Source organism: Prorops nasuta, unplaced genomic scaffold (genome assembly GCF_024137725.1).
Source record: "Prorops nasuta isolate Cenicafe-Biocafe unplaced genomic scaffold, Cenicafe_Pnas_1.2 PNAS00005, whole genome shotgun sequence".
Taxonomy (NCBI): domain Eukaryota; kingdom Metazoa; phylum Arthropoda; class Insecta; order Hymenoptera; family Bethylidae; genus Prorops; species Prorops nasuta.
Genome location: NW_027116802.1, coordinates 7,732,638 through 7,756,473, shown reverse-complemented (window position 1 = coordinate 7,756,473; position 23,836 = coordinate 7,732,638). Strand labels below are relative to the sequence as shown.

The 23,836-nt window shown below is 43.9% G+C and overlaps 1 protein-coding gene across 6 annotated transcripts in view; it reads left to right on the top strand.

The window, feature by feature from the left end:
- scalloped (TEA domain transcription factor 1 homolog scalloped) overlaps positions 1-23,836 on the top strand; it is an 87,634-nt gene that overhangs the window by 26,697 nt on the left and 37,101 nt on the right. For 5 of the 6 annotated variants that reach the window (XM_066727491.1, XM_066727496.1, XM_066727493.1 and 2 more), the window contains one exon: positions 9,671-9,751. The exons of the other annotated variant lie outside the window; for it this stretch is intronic. In XM_066727491.1, the coding sequence (XP_066583588.1) occupies positions 9,715-9,751 (37 nt within the window). In that variant the 5' untranslated portion in view covers positions 9,671-9,714. The remainder of the gene's footprint in view (positions 1-9,670; positions 9,752-23,836) is intronic. 6 annotated transcript variants of the gene reach the window in all.

The window sequence follows — 23,836 nt, the reverse complement described above, 5'->3', positions numbered from 1 at the left end:
ATGATAATAATAGATTTTTCGGGTTGAATTCGAATGGAAAGATCGATGGCACCGGGGATGGAAGAAAGCGGAGGTTTTCGTTCATCGATTCATTTATCGTGGGGTCCACCCCCAACCCCTTTTTCCTTCACCCTCGACTTCATAGCTTCTCCTCGATTTCCACTATTGGCAAAGCGATAACTCGGTACGTCGGCCATAAATCAAACTGCCAGAGTGTTTCAGCCTTTCCCGAACGCTTCTCCTTTCCTGGCCTCCTTCATCCTCTCGCAAATGATCCGAGACGCCTTTTATTTACGAGCACACATCCTCGTTAAAAACGAAACCAGCTGGGAAAATTTTGCAATTCAATTTATCCTTACCTGCCAGAGCCAATTCGCCATGTCCATCCTATAAATTAATCCAGGCCTTTCGAGTAACGCGTTATCAATTTGTACTAATTAGACGTGCTACGGTTGATTGCGGATTTCATTAATGTCTTTGGTCCTTTTCCAAATTTACGGATAAAAAGTTAAGAAAGGAGCTGTTACGTCATTTGGGTTTCCTGCGCTTGCAGAGAGAATTGGTCAGGTAGCGTGCAATAAGAGTGCCAAGGCTTAGGGGAATGCGAGATGTCAGGAGTCACCCTTAGAATTTGTCTGTCCCCTCCCCTATGCTTGCAAATCCCTCGAGCTACCCTACCAGCGTGGGCGGGACCGACGCGAAGAATATTTACCGAATTGAAATTAGAATAAAATACGGTGACAGCAAATTGACCCCGCCTCGTGCAATCTTTCAAGCGGTTTTACCTCGTAAACTGTTTACGACCCCTTGCTGCAATAAAAAGTTTCGCTCGGCTCCGGTTTTCCCACCCCGGTAAATGCTGAGATGAAAAATTAATTAGATCAGGATATCTCTGAAGGAGTTTTTAATATCAAGACGTATCTCGCCGAATTAGAGGAAACAGTTTTTTACGTAGAAACTTCTGATCGTTCAATCGTTGCATTTCCCAGCTATAATCATCGCGGTGAGCGAAAAGAATGTTTCGCCTGACGTTGGACGATTATGTCATGGGAAAACAATTGGCAATTTTGATTCACATTCGAGGGGAGTAGATTGCTTCATAAATTCTTTTAATGCCGAGCTTCTCGCTGGATAAAAGTGGTGGTCCGGGGCCGCTTTTCCGGATCGAGGGTGGTGCCCGTGCAACAAGTGTGACTCGAAGGATGTGCTTCAGGGCTGTCTCGCACGTCCTGACACACTCATCGCGAAGTCATCCATCACCATTTCTCACCTGCATATACAGGTGAAAGTCTGCAAATTAATATTCCTCTCAAGTTCCGCTTTCGGAAGCTCCCTTAAACTTTTGCTGCACCGAGAGATCCCGAATGCACGAATCTTTAAGCGAGAGGAGTGATGGGGCTGTAACTGAGTAAAAGGGGGGAAAATAGAGGAGGCGGAAATTTCATTAAGGTAGATGTATCGATGATTTGATGGAAAGACCAGTCCGGAATAATGGTGGAATTGTAATTCATGATTTCGGTACTTGGCCGGGAAACGATTCAGGTGATCGAGGGTGAATGAGATTTATGTAAGAATGTGACGAAGCGGACGAACCATCATTACGGAGAAAATTGTGCGTAGAACGTGTTTATACGAGCCCATAAATCGAGCCGGCCCTGAACGAGGGTCCTCGCGCAATAAACTCGTGGGCTCCGAGCAATATGAGACGAGAGGAGAGACCATCCACCGTCAAGGGTCGTAATCTATTCTCTCTCACCCCATATTACGACCACTAACCTCATCCCCTCCCTCTTTCCCCGTGTCACTTTCTATCGATACTAGAATATAAAACAAAAGAAGAGCGCCAGTCGGACATCTCTACAGCTACATATCTTCAAGCTATAGAATCCTTATACGATTTTAAATCTACAATATTACACCATTTCTCCTAATTGTTTCGTCGAGCAGCTACTGTTCTTGAGGATTTTTTAAAGATTCGAGCTTCGGTTAGAATGACGTAGGTCTTATTGCGTAGAACGAGAACGTCAGGCGACCTCTAAATCAAAACACGAGGTTTCGGATCACCGGCGGAGTCGTGTAATATCCGATCCCGCTTAGAGCGTGAAATGGGACTCCTGAGATTCTTCTTCTCCGCGGAATTAATTTAGACGTGAAAAATTTCGTAAGCGGCGTCTCCACGTCGCGATGGAATTTTCAAATATTTTCGGCCAGACGCCCGATAAATTCTCCACGCTAAGAAATATTTCCGATAACCGACCGACAATCTGTTTGCCCACCTTACGTGCTCCCTCGGGATACTTCGCGACTCGCGGAAGCGTATCTAGGATTTAAATTTCATATCGAATAAGTTGCGCGAGTTCCCGATCGTTTTACGTTGTTGCGCGAATGTTCGATGGACGTGCGAAAGAGGCAAGGTATAAAAAAAAATGCTGAATTATCAATAAAGCGATCAGGCGGCGGTAAATAGAGCACCTCGCAATATCGAGAATGAATTAAAATGTTGTCGAAGAATAGAACCGGAAGGGATAAATTCAGGCGGTAAATCTTTTGTCGCGGCGGCGCAACTCGGGTACCTTGAAGTAGCAGAGTGTAGGTCGCTTTGGCAAAGAGCATCGGTGAAGGCGGTGAAACATTTTCCAGAAGTGGCTCCGACATTACGCAGACACCGACGCGCGGTAAAGCAAATGAAAAGGAAAAATATAACGGCGGGAGGGGAAAATCGTGATTCACCGTGCATCGCTATTTTTCCCCTGGAAGCTTGCCAGTCTCTCTGAAATGGCCATTGATTGCTCGCTTATCGTACAAACGCATTAAAATGAATGCTACGAGTTACACGGAATGTGATACGGAAATTGTTTTGAAGGTGAAAGAAAATGGAGCGATGGACAATTGTTTGGTTAATTTTGTATGGAGAGGGTGTAAATGTGTCAGGAGGTGAAAAATCGATGCTAGAGTGGAATCAGCTGCGTGAAACGAACAGGTTGCGCCGGGAACAATTAGCGATCCCATCCGGGAGGGAGGGAAAAATTAGAGAGAGCGGTGGGGGTGGGGGAAACGAGATAGACTGCGAACGGTAATCTAGTTGCAAACATAGCTCGGGGTTGGAGCTCGGGCAGCCATGCGGAATAATGATATGTAATCGCGAAACTCGAGCTGTGTCTGTGTCCGTGCGGCTTCGTTAGTGTATTTCTCCCTTCTGCATTTCTCTGTATATTCCACTCGGCCGTATTCCCCTATATATTTCGCGCTTTCGCTATTTATGTGTCCGTTCGCACAAATACAGTTTTTGCGCCTGTCCATTTTACGCGGAACTACACACGTAAATACACCACGTCCCTATTCTCGCTACTGCTATTGCTGCTGCTGCTGCTGCTGCCGCTGCCGACGCTACTGCACACTCGCACAAACCACCGGTTTATTAATATTGGTGTCTGCTCTTTTGTGTCCGTTCGTGCGCCGTTTTGCCAGAGATGGAGAGGGAAACAACGGGCATTTACACAGGCTGCCCGGGCGAAACTCCCGGTTTAATACCCTTTTGCCGTGTTTCAACCCGATACATTTCTTAATTAATTCCCATCGATCGGCTTTATTTATTTCTCGCCAATTTCACCGATCCACGCGATTCGTCCGAACTCTCCTCTCTCAATTAGGTCATTAAACGCGCTCGTTTCTTCGATTAAATTTTATGCAAATTTTTGCGTAAACTGACGCGAATGGGTACTAATAAAAGTTGCCATGAACTCTGTTAGAAAAGGGTCTCGTAAAGTTTTATAGGTTGGTGCTTTTGACCGATCGGATTGGTGGAAAATAATTTTAATGGTAGAGAGAGAGAAGAAATCTAGCCGTAGGGGCAGGTCGTCGAGCGGATGAAGCTGTGCTGGAGAATCCGTGCGGGGATAATTGTCGTGCGTGGTAGGGGATGAATCGGTGATTGGCTGTAGATCCGGCAGACGCAGGTGGCCGTAATGAGGGAGAAATTGAGAGAGCAGCGTGCAAAAAGAGAGCGAACCGAGGTGGTAGGGATAGTTGAGTGGGGTCGAGGGTGGGGAAGGAGGGGGGGGGGAGGCAGCAAATAGGGGGAATTAAAAGTAATCACGCAGATATTTACGTGGCCGATGGACGGACGGGATTGTTGCGTCGACCGCAACAATGTAACTGCACGCGAGACACGCAGTCTGGATATAGCAGCGACCAGTTGTTGCAGAGGAGGGTGGAGGAGGGCAAAAGGAAAATAGTGATACTGGCTTTTCAACACAACCGAAAAGGGCTGAAATTTGCAATTCGCGATACATCCCCCCTCTTCCACCACCCAGCCCTTTCGGTAATTTCAATGACCAGGCAGTAATTTGATTTTTCCATAGCCTCACTCGCTGGAATTTTCCATACCCTTTTACGTAGCTCGCTAAATAGAGTTGTCGCAGCTTTCCCCGACTGTTTCCACGAGTGAAATCCCTGTCGAAAATTCTTGCAGCGTTAATCGATCGAAGCGGACGACGCAGTCGGATAATTGTCCAGCGAGATAAGACCGTTCCTCCGATGTGATGGAGTAAGGGAGGAGGGAGGGGGGGGGGGGAGGAGGAGGATTTGTGGTGAGTTTAGCAGAGGTGCGCAGGAGTAGGAGTGAATATAGCCGCATAGCGGGAGGCTCGAGTGAATTTGGCCATTCGGCCACAAGAGCGGAGACGCCTGGCTTGCGAACGATGCTCGGAAATGTTAAGCTACATCGCTTGTGTCGAATATTCCACCCCACAACCCTCTCGGGGAGGAAACGATTTGACCAAGCGAGAGGGGGATGGAGAAAGAGAGACGCAGAGTGAAAGAGAAGGAGGGGAGGGATCCAAATTCCAAACATACCGCGGGCCCGACTGGTTAGCGAACGATTTACGATATTGTAAACCGATGCGACGGCCATGCCCAACGGCAAACCTCAATCTAATAGTGGCGACTTCCCCCTCCCAAATAAATACTCCTCGTCGGGAGATTAACAACTGCCACGCTCTCTCTCTCTCTCTCTCTCTCTCTTTAAAGAGCGATGCTTCTTTGAACTTTTAATTCCTTCAATAATCCTTCGATCAAGCTGTCGCTCCTATTCATTTTCGCGTTAATCGCTTTCGATCCAAAGTTTGCCTAATTAATTCCATGGCTTTGCGCCGGGTTACGGATTCACTCCGCGCGGTCGTTGGGCGGAAAATCATCAGCGGTGAATGATTGACTATCGCGAGGGATCCCGTGGGGATTTTAATGATTCGACGGGCTAATCTGCGGTCACGCGATGACCGGGAAACAAAGCCGCGCGCATCGTTGCACCTCTCGGCGTCTTTTCGCCATTGGCCAAGTCCAGTGGCGCGTATAACACAGCTGCGTTTCCAGTTTGGATGTGCTCCCCCCCCCCCCCCCAGCCCATCCTACCATACACGCGCGCGCGTACACACAGAAAGCCCCTGGCTCTCGCACCACTGAAACAACAACGCCACGCACAGTGAATTCCCCCTTTGTTCGATCGCTCGCGCATAACGCCAATCGCCCGTGCGCGATCAGCTGATCCGAAAACAACAACAAACGACGAGCATTCTCGCGTTTCACAACAAACTCTCAATACCGTTCCATTATTTCGCGGAACTGCCTCGCGCGTAATTCCGTTTGAGAAAAATACAAACAGATCAGTTAGGATGAAATTTGACGATCTTCGAGGCGACGAAGACAAACCCAAGGTTTTAGTTGTTTTTTCAGCGAGAAAATTGTTGCCCTTTGCAATAATTTCGCGCATTTTCCAGTCGAGTCGTCGACCATTCGATTCGCGTGTCGTCGCGTGTAGGTCCGGGTGGGGGATGAGGGACGCTAAAGTTACGCGCCAAATAAACCATTGGCGCGGCAACTCATGCGATTACCGAGAATCTGCTGGCTAAATTATGTTATTATCTGCGCGAAACCCGCATCGGCCCGCTGCGTTGCTGCCTCAACTGTGAAGACTCGTTCTAAATTCACATAATTCAGCCAAGTATTATTTCAGTACCCACTCGCTGTGCAATAATGCAACAAACTTTGGCGATCGATCTCACCTCAAAAGGATATTGCGTTATAAATCGGTTTTGTAAAATGTAACGAGTTTCGATCGGTTAAGTTCGATAGGCGATTCGGAGGTAGGTTTTTTGTCAGCTTGGTGAATTTTTCTAAGGAATTGCGCAGTGCCGGAAGCGTCGAGTGATTTTTTTTTTTTTTTTCTAATCCGAGAGGAAGAGGAGGAGATGGATGGAGGAGTGGGGGGGAGGGGAGGGGTGAAGGGTGGAGAAAGAGGAGGAAAAATTCGCGGCTGCCGCTTCCGCGTATGAAATGCCGGGAAAGAATGCGAGGTCCCATGGAACGTTCTCTACGCGGAAAGGAATCTCGAGGGTGAGCCCTGCCTAAGGCACCCAGCCATCCGAGACGGCCACCTCGGGCTAACCTGTGACCTGCACCTGCCAAACACACACCCTCACACGCACAGAGACCCATAAATGTTCGCATACTTGTAACAATTTCAATTTGATAAATTCTCCACGATCGTTTTCCCTTATATAATACGCCGAGGATGGCGCGTTACTCGCGTAACACAGTCTTTCCAAATGGAAAGATTTAGTCGAATAATTTCGATGTTCGAGTACATATAGAGTTGAAAGAAGGGAAGAAAATTTGCATAATCATCCTGGTAATAATGATGGGGTGTCACGGTCTTCTGCCCGTTGGCAAATACGGAAAGCTCGTTAACCGACCGAAATACCTGGAACTCTGCTATTAATATATACATTGTGGAGAGTAGTTTGCTTGCCTTGCGAGAAAATCAGATAATTTATAGAACAAATAATGTATTCAGGGGGTAAAAAATTAATTAAATAATTTTTTTAGGAGAATTAGTAGCTACATTTTTCCATTCGCGCGAATTTCATTTTAGGGTAGAGAGGGGAAAATTCATTAAACTCAGTTTTGCCAAGCGTTCAAGTCCCCAATAACGATAGCTTTATTTTGCAAACGAAAAGAGAGGAAAAAGGCTTGGAAAGTGGAAAAGTCGAGCTTAAATGCGAGGGAGCCACAAAAACGCACGAGCGAAACTGAAGGGAAAAAAAGGCTGAACCGCAAGAGCGACGAAAAGTTTATTTGTCTCGCCAACAGCGTGATACACTTTTCCCTTCCTCTTTGTTTTTCAATCCCTGAGCGAGCACCGTCCGCCCCTAACCAACCCCAACTAACCCACACACTACTTTTCACTAGGATCTTTTTTTTCCTGCTACAGGCAACCTATTTCCGCCTCTGGCCATCGTCCTTTTCCTCCGGCTCCCACCTCGCGCTCTCTCGACCATCCCCGGTAAACCCCTTGAACACCCCACACACTCGCACACATAGCGAGACTCTCGTCGTATTTTACGACCGGCGGAAAACGTCGCACCAGCGACAAAACCCCAGAAACTAATAGAAGCACGCGAAAGCACAAAGCACCGAGCGATAATGAAAGTGGAAAACGCTGCAAAGATAGTAAACTCTCCAAAACGTTCCTGTAAAACTTCCACGTAAAACAATGCCCTTCGGCCTCTCTCTCTCTCTCTCTCTCTCTCTTTTACATTGAAATGCATAAATTCTTAAGTCTCTCTAAGAGAAAAAAAGCTACAATCCTCCTCATCCATGTATCACCCTTCGTTACCTACTTTCTTCCCAATTCGACCTCTCTATTACCATCGAAAATTTTCTCAACAGATTTCCACGTTCGATCGCCGGTATCCGCGATGGAAATGTAAAACAAAAATGCATCAGATTTTCGGTGATTTGCTTAGAATTCAGCCGCAACGTTTGTATATCGATTTCCCCGGAAATTGCGGGAGTACCTCGATTTTTCGGTCGATCGAGAATTTTTTTCGCAATATAATTTGTAAAGGTACACGCGAATTTAGCTGAAAAATATTCGTACAGTATCGATTCGTTGGTTTGCCATTTTATTTACGAATTTGCCCGCGTTGTTTCATCGGTGCTGAAGCGAGGAGGCTGAAGGTGAGAGGAATCGTGGATTGATGTGTATAAATGCGAAGGAAAAATTGCGTAGCAGCTGAGCGAGGAAATATATCGATGAGGCGAGTTGGAAGGATGGTAGGGAAAAATGGAGAAAAAATCAAGGAAAGTGTAATTCAATCCTCGAGCACGGCGTCTCGTTAGAAAAAGGTGCTCTCGATATAAAGGAATCTCGAGTGACGTACTCAAATCCATCCTCCTTGAGCTCTCTTCCTGGCATGGCTGACTCAAAGGAAAATTTTTCAAAGCTCCTCGCGACATTAATTAAGTATTACCTTTCCGTAAGCAGCTCATCGTCAATGATTTAATTAACGCAATCCATCATTTGCTGCTTTTCCAAGCCAATTAATTGAAACTCTGGCTGTATTCGCAAAATAATCGAATGGAGAAATTGATGAAATTGCTATCCGTAATTAATCGACCAAGCAAATAATTTAAGCCAATTGAACGGATTTAGCCGCTGCTGGCTTATCGCAATTATTCGCTAAAACTTTTCAGCTCCTTTGCGCATTTCACACTCGTTCGGCGTAGATATCGTAATAATAATAATAATAATAATAATGATTCGAATAGCTACAAGTGCGCGTGTACACGTGTCGGGATAAATTGATTAAACTCGAAAGTGATAATTACCAGGGTGGGTTGATTGAAAAACGCACGCTGGAAGCGAGAATAAATTGTGGCAGGGAATTTCCAGGTCGGTTGAATTATGCCGATGCGCAGCTGCCGATGATATAAAGTTGTCTCCACTGTGCGCGAAAAACTCTGGGGATAAATCAATTTTCAAGCTCGTAAATCCTACAAACGTGGCGAAAATAGATGAAATACCCTTGTGAATTTTCTGCTGTCAGCGAAGATATTGTCTTAGGATTGAATTTCACAAATTATGGCCTATATGTGGCACTGGTACTCGGCAGATTTTTCTAACATTTTTTAGTGATAAGAAGGAAAAATATACATACATATATATATAATAATGGTGCAGTGATTTTCTGAAAGCCGTTTCTAGAGTTTCTTGTTTAGAACGCATTGGTCACCAGTCGTGGTTACTTTCACGGCTGAATGGCGGTAGTTACGCAATTCGGTCAATGAGAAAAAGCGCACTTGTTCCTGGATGCGTCTCCACGCTTTCCGAAGACGCTGGTGAGCGTAACTCCGAAGCTGCTCGCGATTTCACTCGATGAGAATCACGTGTGAAAGTCGGGACGTCCGGCTCCCCCCTCCAATGATCCTATAGGAAAATTTATGGTTTGCGGGTGCCCTCACCCTCTACCAGCCTCCGATTGCTCCTATCGATAAATTTCAATCAATTTTTTTTGCCTATCATCGATTTTTCTTTCTACCAACGAACGATCCAGCAAATTCATGAATCACGCAGATGACTTCATCGGCACATTTTCTTATCCAAGTTCTACGCTCGAATCATTAAGGGACGTTGAGAGAAAAACCTGTCTGCATGATTCACGAATCGGTGTTACAATGCTTTTCTTTCTTTCTTTTTTTTTCTTTTTTTTCCCCTATAGAAGTAATATTAACTTTTAGCGTTTACAGAAGAGGTCAAAGTTTGCGAGAATTGTTTGACTGAATTTTTTGTTTCCTTACGTTTATTTACAAACAAGATAACTCTGCATTATAGGTGAATCCACGTCGCTGTCGTCCTGAGCTGCCCGACAAATCCTCATGAAAGACTGGGAACTCAGTACTCAGAATAGCATCGGTATCGTAGAAATTTATTTTTTTTATTTTTTTTCTCTCTCTTTCTCTCTCTCTCTCTCTCTCTCTCTCTCTCTTTCTCTATGTAAGCAGCGTACAATCTATCATCCGGAGCACCTTAAGGCGATCCAAAAACGGCTCGATCGGTTTTTCATTGAATCTCAAGTTTTCATTTGCAACCAAATCGTTTTGCAATTATTTATTTACTCAATAATTCTACATGATAAAGCACTCTATACAATTCGAGCTATATACTTTAGAATCGCCTTAATGCGTTCTCCATTTCCCTCCTTCGTTTCTATTTCTATCTCTATTTCTGTCGCTGTTCCTCTTAATAACACTTTATCTCTCTATCTCTCTCTCTTTTTATCTATTTTTCTCGCTCACGGAGCTTTTGGTTTACGCATAATATTTTCTGGTGAGGGTGTAGTAGCGGTGAAGGATGACGTACGCTATATAGAATACGCAAGAGTTTTTTTAAACGGACCCCGAGAATTTTTCGGAAATCTACGTTGGTAACCCGTCCACGGCAAAATTTATTACCGCCGTCCATTCGATTATCACACAAAAATATCCGTCCTTTCTATATAATCTCGTCATTTACCCCCTTGGTTCGAATCCTTTTATTAAAACCGAAGAAAGTTTCGGTTCCATCGAAAAGCAGCTGTTCGATCGATGGCTTCTATGCGATATTTCTCTCTCTCTCTCTCTCTCTCTCTCTATATATATATATATATAGTTTCATAATGAATCACGTTTATAATAATTGCAGTTTCCACTGAAATCCGTGGAGATTCTCGTTGCGCTTAGGAACGTCGAGCGTGGATAGGAAAATAGCATGGCGGATAGAGCTAAGAGCGGCTCGGATTAATATTTATCGCGTTGCCCTCGAACGTTAACCGCTTCTGCGAAATTCTATAATAATGCTTACCTACCGTTGCTTTACCCGAGCCTAGCCATTATAGCAGACTATACGTGTTACCATTAGCTTTACGCGGCAGTTCAACGGCGTTCCCATGAAAAATGATCTTTAACGCGCAATACATCTCTCGCCCAATTGCCACGGCATTGGCCGTTTCTGATTCCTGACGCGACGCAAACCGTGCAAAGCTGAGCCGAGTCGAGCCGAACCGCGCCGCGCGCGTGAAAGTAACGGGCTCGTTTCTCGGATTATGAATCTCTTTGCCCCCTTCTCCCTCACCCTCCACTCCCCTCTACTCCTCCCCCCCCCCCCCACCCCACCCCTAGCGAGCTCTTGCTCATCAATTTACACAGCTAACTCGGCAAATTACCTACTTTAATTTACTCCTAATTCACCATTACAAATTTTTCTCTCTTCTTCTTCCTCCTCTTCTTCTTCTTCTTCTTCGGCGCATTTCCCTGCCCTCCGAGTATACAACTTGTTTATTTTTCAGTTGTTATTCATTTACGAGCGAAACCGCTGAAAATCATTATTTTTTCTAGCCCAATCGTACATTTTAAAAGACCGAGTTGTGCGTTTGATTTAACAAATATTGGCGGCTTCTGACGCAAACGATACGCGGTGAGATCTCGTGAAAGTAACTGACTCGTTTCTCGGATTTTTCAATGCTACCAGCGCCGGTTTATGATTTTGCTTAATTAATGGCCTCCCCCCTCCCCCACCTCCCTTCTTCCCTCTACCTATCTCCGTTCTAGCCATTAACGGTCATTGCACAATTTCGGGAAATTGCGAAGGCACGCTTTTATGATACGTCGAATTACCAGGTTTTTCCATCAAGATTCTCTCCCAATTATTAAAATCTCGTTAATTAAAATCCATTTCGTCCGAGATATTCGTGTAATAATTATATATTTTTCATCATGACGCGGTGGCCTTGTGCCTTCCCCCAGATTGGCGAATCAGTGGTTCGCTGGTACTTTTTTCCAATCGACGATTTCCGGCGATTCCGAATGGAAAATCAAAATTGAATCGCAAAGCCGGCCAATTATAAATTCATAATTAACGATTCGCACCGGAAATTGTATCCCGCTTCCATTATTTCTCGCGAACAAAGGCCACCGCGATTCCACTCTCCGCGAATTTTCTCTCCCTCAATTGAACGTGTATGTATATTATACCGTATTATATATATATATATCGTTCTAAATCATACACTTGTAGATACGTGTACGTTCGAAACAAAACAAAAAAGACAAGAAATTAATCGCAGGAACTAATTTAATTTTGTTTAATGGAGATGTGAGATTTTTATTATCGAGGGACGCACGCACAAAGGGATGAGTAAAAATTCGTTTACTTGTGTAACGGGATTTCGAGCAACGGGAATTGATTAGTATCGACTGTTTACGTAGGAGGAAAAAAATAAAAATAAAGGATTTTCCATGGCGCGTGATACGACAACTATGTATTTAACGTGATCGTGTATTAAATGCATCATATACGTGTGCCCGCGTGAGCGTGTATCGAGGTCGACCGGTTCTCCAACAGCCGTCACGCCGCTAAGGGACATTGCGACACATGGGTTAATACACCATGCACACACGCACACACACTAGTGAATCAAGGAATATATATATTCTCTCTCTCTCTCTCTCTCTCTTTCATCCAAGCGAGAACGCTGGGAATTGCAAATAAATTGTTATTACCGGCCCTTTCCGCTGAAAATAAATCGGTCTCGCTGATATCCGTCTGGCAAAATTTGTAATTTTCATCCCCCTCATCTCCGAAATACCAAACTTTCCCCCAAAAAATTTTTCTCACCGGAATTCAACGCTCTGTTTTTCGTTTCGGAATTCATCGAATTCTGTTTTTTTTTTTTATCAGCTTTGTTAAAACGTTACTGGAATTTTTTTCTCCCCCCCCCCTTTACGCTGCCTTTTATCGCTTCAATTCCGGAATATGGAGATTTTTCGCGGGATGACTGTTTATACGTGTTTTTTAGTCTACTACAGATGTTACGGTGAAGAGTTTACAGGAGGACACCTCGATGATACACGTGACGGATCAATTTACCAGCTTTCGCTGCTTCACGACGAGTTGTTCGTCTTCTTCGCTTTTAATATTCAGCCGTAGAACCAGTTTAACGCCATGTTCGAGCGTATCTGCTAGGCATCTCTGCCCGAACCAAAAATTCAATAAGCAAACTCGATTCTATCTAGAAAATAATTCGACAATTTTGAACCATTTCTCCTTTTTTCGCTTCGCAATGAATAAATTGGTTTTGTTCGCGAGACGACATTCGACGGTATACCCTTGTCTCGTCAATATTTCTTAATTAACGCGATCCCTGCGTATAACTTGAGAATTTCATTATCGATAGGATCCGACGAAAATCTTTAAAGAGGATACGCCATTATTTTGTAACTCGATCGAAAATGAATGTTCTTTGTCGATAAGATTGTCGCTCTTCGAGTTGAGTAGAAAAAACGTAAACAACGTAGCAGAGTGTAACAGAAAATCGAGACTTATTATTCCCAAGAAAGGGAAGATAGTGGTGTTATGTTTATCGGAGGATTAAGCCGATTTACCAGGGATCGAAGTAACAAGAATTGAATAAGTAAACACTCGAGATCCTATACACAAAAGCTTCTAGAAACTTTAAATCATTCCCTGCTTTTTTCGGTTCGCCATAAATCAGTTCTGCTGGGGACAACATGGCACTTGCCAGAGACCTTTCCTCGTCAATTTTTCTTGATGAACACGATCCACTAAAAATCTTCGAAAACAAGCCAACAGCAGGCCGTTATTTCGTAACCCGATCAAAGATAAATCTTTGACCGTTTCAAAGGAAGAGGCTGTTCAAGTGGAGAGGAAAAAACGTAAACAAAGCAGCAGGGAATAAAAGAAGATCTCGAGAGTGTAATTATTTCTACGAAAGGCATATAACGATGTTATGTTTATTGAAGGATTAAATCGATTTTCCAGGGATCGAGCGCAAGTTTCTTTTAGCGTCTGTTTGGAGTTGGAAATGCGAAACGAAGCGAGTAGGTATACCGAGAATCCTAATGAATTAGCCGCGATTGTTGCCACTCCTCATCATGGCAAGAACTTCATTTCTAATTCCGTGACTATTTAAGGGTGCTCGTATCGATTTCGTTCGGGAAAATCAAAGCGGAGATCAAAGCGGATCGGTTTTGCGACAAAGAAACTGACCGTAGCGACGGGTGTACAGGAGGGGGGGGGGGTGGGGAGGTGAGTTAGGAGAGGGTAAGAATCGCTGGAGAAGGTGTACGAAGGATCGTTAGGAGGATCGAGCCGGCAAAAAGGGAAAGTCGTTTGTTTGTACGAGACTCTCTTAATGGCTGTCTTCGGACCAGTTCGTAATTGGCGCGTCTCTCCCTTTGAACACCCCCCTCCCCTCCGTTTTCTCCCACTCCCTCCTCCTCTCTTTGCTCTTCAATCCACCGAATACCCCTCTCCAGTGTTAGTAGTAGTAGTAGTCTGTTACCCATCCCTCCAGTTTACCAAGGTCTTCCATCTCTTTTCTTTCATTCCTACTACTCACTTCACTTAAGGAGAGAATTCTTTGTTCGCTTTTGTAAAAACGATACTGTTTCCTCGCTCACTCCCCATCCCCCCTCCACTCACGTTTTTCTTCTTGCTTACACCAATCCGTCCTCCGGCTCCCCCCTCCCTCCTCTCAACTTGCAAGGAAAAGCTTCGATAGGCGACCAAGCTTTTCTTGCGATTTTATTTTTCTTTGCGTCAGTGATTTCGTCCTCGTTTTTTAGCAAAGCAACGCGAAGCTTCTGATTTTTCTTTCGCGTTCACTTTGCCATAGGTTGAAGCGATTTCCTGCGTCCTCTATCACTTCTTCCCCTTTGTCTTCGCTTTTATTCGGCTTTCACTCGAGAGAAGAACAAGTTGAGGCAGACTCACGTGATCCCTCTCTTCTATTATTCGCTCTTCGCTTTAAGTCTTTGCGCCTCCTCCCACGCATTCCCTTTAGTCTTATACGCCGGAGAACCTTCATTTTTTGATTATAATGGACAGTCTCTTAAAATTTCAAAAACCCTTGTATGAAAGGTAGAAGTTCCAAACGTTCTAAATTCCTTTTGCTACTTTTTCCGGAAAGCAATAAAACCGTGTTAACTGAAATTGTAACGTTTTATATCAGGCATATTACAAACAAGCTTAAAATAAATTTAGCATTTATAACGTTTTCAAGGCTATCGTAGCCATGCTACACGGAAGCTGTTAAAGAGAAATTGCAATTTTTGGAAAATTAAAACTCGCAAAATTTTTAGAATTTCCTCTCTCTTGGTATATTTTATAGAATTTTATCAATATTCCCATAACCAACGTGTGAAATATTGTTTAATAAATCAACGTTACAAATATGGCTGAAACCAAAATGGAGAATCAACTGTACTTGAATTATTGTAGCTTGGCGCGTTGCGACGTTCGAATACTACGAGAAAGATATTATTTTTTGACATTTTGGGTCGGCACAGTGTCTCGCGCGAGCTTCTGTTTGTTCCGTCAGTCACTCACCGGAAAGACTCGTGCACCAAGCCCGAGCCTCGAGTCCCGAGTATCCGCCTTGTCTGATCTCTCTCCTCCTCTCTATTCTTGCACCCCGCACTCCCTTCGCCCACACGTAACACCGGAGAGATGCTTTCAACTTCCTGGAAACTTTATTCTAGTCGAAACATTGTTTTGGCGAAACTCGAAATCTTTTTTCATTCACGCAATTTCTCCTTTTTTTTTTTTTGCCTCTACCCTTCCCAGCTCCCACCAACACATTGCTCCACTCGACTCTGCGAGGGATTTGTCTCTTCAGTGTAGTTTCCCTTTTTTCTGCCTCCGTTAACGCTTCTCATCCCGGGTCTCCCTCGATTCCGATATTTTCCCTCACGATCCAAAACTCTCGTGCTAATACACGGCCTGCGTTCTCCTAATCATCGAGGCTCCATTATTTTCTAGGAACTGGACGGAATACGCGCGTCACGAAATGAAATGCTATTATATCATTGCTGCGATGTGATTGCTAAATCGTGACTCGCTCGAAAATTACCCAAGTTTTTTTTTCTTCTAAAATACTTCACGTATGCTTATCGTTCGTTTAAAGGAATAATAGGGCAATTGGAAATTTTTAATGATGAAGCAAAGTTTATTAAAAGGGAGTGAGATGGGGGGTGGGGGGGTGGGAGGGGAGGAGTGTTTGAAGGGGAGAAATAATAGTGATTTGTTGAAAAGGTTACGTAGGCAGAGAGAACAAAGAAGAAGCGATGGAAAAACGTGATAAATGTCGAATTTGTTTTTTTCTCCTTTCTCCCATTCGCACGTGCTGTAACCTCGAGAGTGGAGACACCCCAAAAACTATCGAGATTCTCCGGAGGGTAGCCGGCCATCCAGAAGGCTCTTTGTACCCCACGGAACCCCTCGACCCTTAACACAATGGCCTTGAGAATATTCTCAATGAAAATTCCCCAGCCACACATGCGAATTTACGGCCACTTGAACACCAAAACGATTTTCATTAGGCCCTGCAATTATTATCACAACCCAATCCGCTTTCGATCGTTCAACCCTTTAAATATTCAACGGGAAAACAACCGATCGAACGAAACTCCATCTCTTCTTTCGAATTATTCGTATTTCTTTTTTTTTTATCTAAACTATCTTCGCGCAACACTTTTTTTACACTCGCGAGGCTTTTCCACGAAACTCTCGGCGAGTTTTCCAGCGCGCGAGACCAAAAGCTCCGGCGGAGCTTTCGTGCAGCATGATTTCGCGGAAAACCCACTTTCCACGATTTTTATCGAACCGATTTTGGCGGGAATCGTGCAAAGTTTCCTAATTGGGAACGAATAGTCCGGTCGTGAGCCTCTGGAATGGTCTCCGATGATCTTGATCGATAAAAAAGTGGGAATTTGGCGTGACCAATCGAAGCGTTGGAATCAACGCCAAAATGCAGTTCTTTTGTATTTGTTATTATTATATATTTAGGAGGATTGTTATATATGAAACGCGAGGTCAGAGAATGGGGAGGAGATATTTTTATCGTACGCGAAACTTGCGACAATAAAACTGTGCCAGCTGTGTTTCTCCAAGTGCGCGGATTAGTCATCGGTTCGCTCGCATAAACAATCGGTCGATCGATCGATCGACCGGCGAACGGAAGTGGCGATTGGCGGCGGTTCTAGAAATGCGCGAGCGAAAGTTGGAATTTTGTGGAAGGCACGAATTTAATTGGAGAATAAATTGTGCGGCTTGGCGCCCACTCGGCTATTTCCAGCGGAGAGTTCCGAGAAAGATGTTCCTCGAGAGAGAGAGAGAGAGAGCGGCAACCCCCGTGAAATGATTTGGGGGTCGAACGCGTGTTCCTGTCTTTTCCGCGCGCACGTGAGCCAGGATAATTTATCATAGGCCAGTGGACGACGGCGGCGCCGCGACGACGCTTCATTATTTTCGCTTTTACCGCTGCGCGGAGCCGCGTTGCGAAAGAGGACGCTGTAATTAATTATCAACCGGAAATCAAGTGGATTTACTATCCACTAAATAAACCGTGCTTGATCTCTTTTCACACTTGCGCTCTTTTGCGAATTTTCGCCCCATTGTTTTTCCATTTTTTTTCTATAGACTGGTCTAAAAAAATATTAATATATTAATAGTAAATGGTGTATTTGGTTTTCGGATAAATCGATGGTGGGATGTAATTATGAAGGCTGATAGGTTTGGTTGGGAATTGTGGGTGTACGGGGGGGGGGGGGAGGGAGTATGATAGGGGTAGTTGTGGTTGCAGATCTGGCAAGGTAATTGGGGGATAATATCGAAGACTGCAGTTTCCGTCGGACACGACGAACGGTCCGGATGCCGAGCGTGTTTACACGAAAGCTTATTCGACGAAATTCACCGTAGAGCCCCCTTTCAACCCCCCGCGATAACCCTGGCAACCCTCCGCTGGCCGCAGAGATACGTCAGTTCCTCCTCTCCCCTCCTCTGGCCTTCCCTACTGCTGCAAACTAACTGAATTAACCGGTCGTCCTCCTCTCCACTCTTGCTCGACACGAGAATACTCCCAGCTACACCTGCAAAACATACTTTCGCGCAAACACCAAGTATTTCCACTATACCAGCAATTAATACTACACGCGGAATTAATTCCTTGCGAAAACGTTAATCCTTCCTAAACTAAACTCGTCGACTCTTGCACAGAAAATCTTCGATAATTTCATAACATTCCCAGTAATTACTGCTATTTATTAATCCTTCCTACTCCTTTTTTAGCCTCGAGAAATTCTTTTATAATAGAATCTCGATTATTTATTGGTCGTGCAAATTTTCTAAATTGGGGTAAATCGTGATTACAGTTTTCTATATTAAATTGTTTAATTTCATTAGTCTTGAAGATTCTCTAAATACAGCTCTGATTCGTGTTTTAAGAGTTTTTTTCGAGGCGCGGCGTTAAAATTTTACTAGTACAGAATGGATTTTATTATCGGCATTCGAAATTTCTAAGTAGAATCGGATCGTGATTAAATTAATGTTTTTTTAAAATTGACTATTTTTGCCATTGCTGAAGATTTTGTAAATAGATTTAAATCGTAGTTACGAATTTTTTAAGGCAACGTTAAAATTCTACGAATCTATAGAATCGACTTATTATTAGCGACGAAAATGTCGAAATAGAAACGAATCGCGATTAAATATATTTTATTAAATCGTCTAATTTTGTTAGTCCTGAATATTTTCCATGTAGATTTAAATCATAGTTTAAGAGACTTTTTAAAGGCAACGTTAAAATGTTACGAGCATAAAATTGATTTATTATTGGCGATGGGAGTTTTGTAAATAGAGCTGTATATATAACGATTAAAGGGCGTTGCGTAAGGCGATGTCCGGTGACGCAGTCGGTGATCCTGCGTGTGTTGATCCCGGAACCCCCCCCCCCCCCCTCCCCCGCTCTTTCCCCAGTCGTCGTTTCGTCCCCACCGCGCAAAAGCATACGTAGGCGAGTTTCGGGCGCATCTGCATAATCGTACGTAAATTGCACGAGACATCGTGCTTGGTAATATATTGCGCCCTGGGTCGCTTGCTCATATGCAGGATATGCGCTTCGATGTACGCACACACACACACACACACACAAACACACGCGCAATCCCGAACCACCAGGAATGTACACGCCAAGCCACCACGTATCTATCTTAAAACACACATACCCTGACATCTGCTCGCCATCGATCCTTCTTCAATAACCTCTCCCCCCTTCCTCTTTATCCATCCATCCATCTCCGAACTCTTCTTCAAATCTACCGCCAATTTTCATCAAGCGGAGAGAAACCAGTATCGAACATGCGTTGGAGTATAGAACACGAAGAGAATTATTGACTAATATTTTAGAAAATATGTGTAAATCAATCAAATCAAGGAATTCTTTGCAATGGGCGAATATTTATTAATTTTTTTTTTAGCGAACTTGGATCGAACTTTAAAATAATTAATAACGCTTAAATTTTGTTTCAGGAGAATAAAGAATAATTTATAAACTTCGGTTGGTAGGTGAATGATTGTCTAATCTTTTCTTCGTGGGGCTTTCCTGGAGCTATTTTTTCAAATTTGGCGCCAATTCATTTTTCGATTGAAAAATATCCATGATTATTAATAATTATACGCGTAAAACTATCACGTGCCTATATACTTATGTGAAAGGACTCGTATAGAAAGACGGATCTTCCCTCGACAAACCTCGTCTCTGTGGAGGCATTTTCGAATTTGGCGCAAATTTTCACGGAGGAAAGAATTTTTTCAGTGATTAATAATATAACGCGCGGAGAGTTTAGAACTAAGCCGCGAAATCAGGAATTTCACTGCGCTAATTTGACTAGGAAAATTTTAGGAATCCAATTTGGAATCATAATTAAACTCCATTTGAACTCTCTCGATGGCACCGCAATTATTACGCAAGCAGTTGTGGCTGGATAATTATGCTTCCGGTCGAATTGTTAAGATTCTTGTTTAAACAAGCGAAAATGGACGATTCATCAGGAAGGCGAGTTTATTATTGCAAAGAGCAATATTTTCCAAGGGGTTGCAATGTACACGTGGAGGAATTAGCATGGATATAACGATATAGAGAATCTTAGAAATCCGTTATGGCTAATTATGCGAGGCTCGAGAGTCTCCAAGGGGATCGATGAATTTTCGTGCTCGATTAAATCTCGAAGGCCCGCTGCCTGGAAGTTGAAATACTGGCGCTGGATTCAGGTTTTGCAAACGCGACTCCTAAGTCCATTCGCAGCCTCATTCAAGAACTGGTCGAGTCGCCGCAAACCGCTAGTTTCTGTTTGTGCCATGCACGCACACACGCACACGCCACTATTCCAGCACACACACACACACACACCAACCAGCAGAATCAGGTTTAAGAAAGATCGTGTACGTACCGGGTGTACCATTTGCGATCTCGAAAAATCCCTTTCACCGTTTTACCTTATATATTTCACCATAGGGAAGAAAATTGCTCGAGTTTAACGATATTCCTGTAACTATAATAAGAGCCTCCGCAAACTTTTCAATCATTTTTCCTAGATTTCCAAGAAATCCATTCTGATTCGTTGGATTTGTAGGGAATTTTTGCGTGGCTCCTCGAGGGATGTTTACGAGAATATATTGGGTGAGAGAAAATTGGTCACCGGGTATAAGTGCACGTGCACGTAAGTCGGTGGTGGGTATAAAACTGGGTTACTGGACTTTTACAGAATGCGCAGTGGTTACTCTGGGTGCATATATCCTGCAGTGGCCTGGCCGCATCTATTATGCATCAGGCTGGGATGTGTATATCACGCAGGCTTCGAGACAATGATAGATCAATGCGACACGCTCGAATTAATGGTCTCCACGCTTCGCACACGCATACACACGTAAGCGAGCGCTCCTGCTCGTTATCGGTCATTTGCTATTTTTCATATCAACCCTCTTCACACCGCCCTCCCCACCCCCCCCCCCCCCCACCCTCTCCCCTAAAATATAACGAACAACCAAAAATTACGGAAAGAAACCAATCGCGTACGAGAAATCGTTGCAAAGTCGATAGTTGGCAAATTGGAATTTATTTACGCGACGCGTAGATAATCGAGAAGAGTTTAATTGAAATCTTGAAATCAATTAATCGCTTCGGGGAGTATAAACCTTAAGCGGAGTTTCGACACTTGATCCCTTAAACGGAGCCGCTGAGGAAGATTTCGCAATTGGGAGATATTTGACAGATTGGGAAATCCCAATTGGTCGTCGAGTAGAAGTTTTTAATTAAGCCTTGTTAATTAGTTTATTTGCCCGATATTGCGAAAGGCGATAGAAGGCTGTTTGGTCCTTTTACCTTCCCTCTTTACGAGGAGCTTTTCAAAAGAGCCGAGAGGACCGAACGACCATCGCGATCCCAAGCTAATAACACTCGACTTGACCTTGTTGCTTAACAATTTTCTTGCTGCGGATTTTTTCTCCCCTTTCTCCTCCCCTCGATTTAGCTGAATTTACGAGCGGAGAAAAAAAAACGGATAATTCAAGTAGCTGCTGGTTTTATATAAAAACTCCAGTTAAAAGCCTGTGGGTTCTCGGTCGAGGAATTCTTTCAGAGGAATTAATTGCTTTGGTCCATATAATAATAATTGTTAAATAGTCCCCGCAATAATAAATATGATGCCCTCGAGGTAAAATAAGGATGTGTACGCACACACATTTCTATATATATACTATTTGAGAGACGAGGACAAAGTGCGTGGAGTTGCAAGTGTGCGATTTCGATAAGAGGTCTGGTTGGGACTTATCTTTCGATCGGTACACAATGTACTATCTGAAATATTCGCCGAGCGAGTATTTTCCGTCGAGGCCCGTGAAGAATGTTCCTGGCCGGAATAGTCGGAATCGCGTCGTGTTTCTTCTCTCGCGGGCTTTTTGCATCTCCTGGAAGCGGTTTCTCGTGAGAAAGCTGCTGCTGGGCCGCATTATCCTGGACGGAAATCTTCGGCGGGCCCGAAGACCCCTCGCACCATCGCCACCACCACCCTCCCCCTCCCCCTCCTGCTGACGCCACCTTCGAGGAACGAACGTGCGGATAATGCACAGACCGGATGTCGTGCATTAAGAGAAATTAGCGTCATTTATTTAGAGACAAAAAGTGCGGGATAATGGCTGCTCGTGTTCTTCAGCGAATGGCGTAATCACAAGGTCCGTCGGCTACTACCCCCTCCCCTACCATTTCCCCCACCGCTTTACGCGCAGCGCTCTGGAAATAGGCCTTACCCCCACCACGTCTCCACGAATGGGCCTTGCGTCCCCGACACTTTTCCCTACACTTTTCTTAATTCTTACCCCCCTGAAAAATCTTCTACGCTCCACTGTTTAACCTTACACTTCAATTCCTATCGCTATCCCTCGACGATCGGATTCAACAAACGCGCTTCTACCAACAATTCGGTTCCGCAACAATAGCTATGATAATTGGTTTAATATTCAGCGGCGTTTAACGCAATGTAAACTTTGGAACGGGGGTGCATCATTTTCGTATGACGCTGCAGGCGGTCCGCGAAACAGAAAGGAAATTAGCTCAACCAGAGAAACGAGTGAGGGGGTGAGGGGAGGCTCGCGTGCATTCAAACAGGTTGCGTTCTGCTCGTCGGAGAGTAATTTATTTCGTTCCTACTTGGTAACAAAAAACAATTACTCCTACCTTCGATGTCTAGTGACGAAGCCTCGTGTAATTTGTTACAACCCCCCCCCCCCTCCCCTCTCCTTCTTTAATTCCTTTCGTGCTACACTTATCTTGCAGAGCCAATTATTAAAATTCCATGTAACATCTGGACTTTTCTGAATTTTCTCCCTTTGTAAATATAAATTAATCGAATGTTGTTTTTCTTTTCTTTTTTGCAATTTAATTTCCCTTTCAACGTTTTAGCGCTACGCAAGGAGATTCAAAAAGAGAATTATTCAAAATGCAATCTCAGCAGCTCTTAAACGCGCAGCGATGATTTTCTCGTTGCGCAAGGATCAGAGAGACAATGGCTCGTATACACCGGGTGGCAAAAGTGCCTTGCGTGGGACGACAATCGCGCGAATAAATTTTGCAGACATTCGCGTGTGCGCGAGCGCGCTCATACATGCACGCATACTCCGATACGCGTGAGAAATGATCGTGGCAGAGAAATTCGACGCTGCCTCGCCTAGAATTTTCCCTCTTGGAGGCGAAAGGCCAGGATTTCACGGGTTCGAAAAACCTTAAGAATTCCTTAACAAGTTTTCAATGGCGCTGCGAAAAATCGTGTATGCGTGTAAACGACTAGATTAACGAGAGACAGTCGGCTCTCCTACGGAATCGTGTAGACGATTGGTCGAGGAATTAATAAATGGAGCACGAGAGAGTCTTGTACCTTGGAACACTTTTCTTCAAATTACTGTGCTGCTTGTTGAAACTTTGAGAAAATAGTTTATTTAGATTCTCTTATATCTATTCGCTTTGTGCATAAATATTGCTTAAGTTTAAAGTTTCTTTGCACAATTTTTTAGGTTTTTTTAACGAGAAGAATTTTTTCATTCAAGAAAAATTAACAAATGTCCCAAGGTACAAAACTCTCCTATAAATGATGACTAACGAAGTCTTTGGTGTTTCCAATGTTTTACTGACACGTGTGTCGTACAAAAGAGATATATGTGTAACATTGGAAAAAGTTTTTAATAAGCCAGCCAAAAATTGTTTATACATGTATATATAGATATGCTACGAAAAAAATGAATCGATAAAAAACAGGACTAATAAGCGATATTCGACTGCTCCACTAAATCGGTCATACAATTGGTTGAGAAATTTATAAAAGGTCGGGTAATCGGTGAATAATGGAGTCTTTGCTGTCTGCGTTGGTTGACTGGCGCGTGTGCGTGAAGGAGATAGACCATTCGAGTTAATTAAGTTGCGTTCAGAGCGGCAGAATTCATAAACAACGGAGAACTGTGCTCCTACCTCGTATTTGGGACTCGCATCCGAGATAATTCGCGAGGCAGAAGTTCCGGAAAACGCGAGAGCTCGTCGTGGAAGGGGTGGAGCAGTCGCTTTGATTAATGAGCCAAGATTACATTCGTGCTATTCATCTTCAAGATTCTGCAACTTAA